Source organism: Schistocerca piceifrons, chromosome 8, assembly GCF_021461385.2.
Source record: "Schistocerca piceifrons isolate TAMUIC-IGC-003096 chromosome 8, iqSchPice1.1, whole genome shotgun sequence".
Classification (NCBI taxonomy): domain Eukaryota; kingdom Metazoa; phylum Arthropoda; class Insecta; order Orthoptera; family Acrididae; genus Schistocerca; species Schistocerca piceifrons.
Genome location: NC_060145.1, coordinates 41,426,282 through 41,427,939, shown reverse-complemented (window position 1 = coordinate 41,427,939; position 1,658 = coordinate 41,426,282). Strand labels below are relative to the sequence as shown.

Below are 1,658 nucleotides of genomic sequence, written 5' to 3'. Positions count from 1 at the left end.
GGTCTGACAGGTAATCAACATTAAATAAGCCTAGCTCAAAATCACATTTGTATACATTTGTTATTAGATTGTCAAGACAGGAGGAGTGCCTTGTAGGACTTTCATTAGCACAAAAGAGATTATAGGATCTTAACATGTTTACTAAATTAACATTTCTGGCTGTCATTTTCCTAATGTCTATGTTTAGGTCCCCAAAGATTAAAATTTTGTATTTAGTATATTTTTGTATACTGGCCACAAGTTTTTCTAAATGTTCTGTAAATTGTTCTACATTACTTTCAGGAGTGTGATATAAAGACACAGTTATGAGCTGTATACTAGGTATAATGAAAGCAGCTGCTTCAAAAACACCTTTAATGCATAGGTCACTAACTTCAAGAACAGAAAACTAGATCATTGCTAATATATATGGATGAATCCCCATAGGATTCACTGGGTCTGCAGAAGTATGTAGCTAATCTGAAACCTGATGGTACATACAGTTTTATATCCTATTCCTTTAACCAATGTTCGTTTATACATAAAATAATTCTTTTGTTACTTTTTAATAGTATACCAAGCTCATTAGCTTTATTTTTCAGAGACCTGACATTTAAGTGCAGAAATAAGATAGAGTTACTGTCACAGGAGGGGAGGAGTACAGTATTATGGAGCAATGGAGAACATTTAATTGCTTTTTCAGCCCTGGAATCTATGTTAGGTGGCGGTTGGACTTCCTTGGGATAAACCATAAAAAATCTTCATTTCTCTTTGGTACTTTTTTGGGTCTGTTTGAAACACGGTTGGAAGTTTGTTTCACTTTACTGCCCACAAGTTTTATAGGAACATGTTTTCCCAAATCATTTGGTATCACTTCATCATGAGACAAATATGATACTTTACTTACTGTGACTGGTCTAATCTTTTCTGCTACTCTTGAAGGTGATGGAGGAGGAGCTGGTACTGTTTCTGCTGTTGGTGAAGTTGGTTTAGTTGCTGTTGGTGGAGGAGTTGTTTCTGCTATTACTGGTAAAGGAGTTGGTTCTGCTACTGCTGGTGTGGGAGATGGTGCTGCTGCTATGGGAATTGGTTCTACTGTTGGAGGAGTTGCTTCTCCTGTTGCTGATGGTGTTTCTTCTGCTATTGCTGGTGAAGTAGTTTGTGCTGCTACTGCTGGTGAGGGAGATGGTGTTACTGCTGTAGGAGCTGGTTCTAATGCTGGAGGAGTTACTTCTGCTGTTACTGAACGTGGTTCTTCTGACGCTGCTGTTGATTTTACTTCTGTTAGTATTGCTTCTTTAGGTACTTCTGCTGCATTTTCTGTTACTGTATCTGATTCTGCATTAGTCACTCCTAGAGATACTTTCTGTGATGATGATGCAGGTACCACTGATGATGTTGTTGGTAAGTATTGCAGTCTCTGAATAATTTCCATTAGCTTTAATGTAACTAGTTGCTTTCCAAGGCCATTTAAGTGCAGCCCGTGAGTAGTGTGGAATCTGCGTCCAATGGTATTAATATTAAGAACAGAAACATTTCTATATTGTTTGCATTTACTGGAAAAAAGTTCATTGGCGGCACTAATTTCCTTGTTTACACACGACCAGGACATCAAGTCGTACCTTTGTGGTATATTTACGAGGATAACGTTTGTATGACTTAGTTCAGATAAACACTTG

General features: G+C 37.6%; 1 protein-coding gene across 1 annotated transcript; it reads right to left on the bottom strand.

Annotated features, from left to right (window-relative positions):
* Positions 1-691: 691 nt before the first annotated feature.
* Positions 692-1,414, bottom strand: LOC124712064 (calphotin-like). Its single transcript, XM_047242359.1, has one exon. It carries the CDS (start codon positions 1,412-1,414, stop codon positions 692-694), a length of 723 nt encoding a protein of 240 aa, XP_047098315.1.
* Between the last annotated feature and the right edge of the window lie 244 nt (positions 1,415-1,658).

Excerpts from the sequence above, each read along its gene's own strand:
- LOC124712064 (XM_047242359.1), bottom strand. The coding sequence starts at position 1,414 with ATGGAAATTATTCAGAGACTGCAATACTTACCAACAACATCATCAGTG.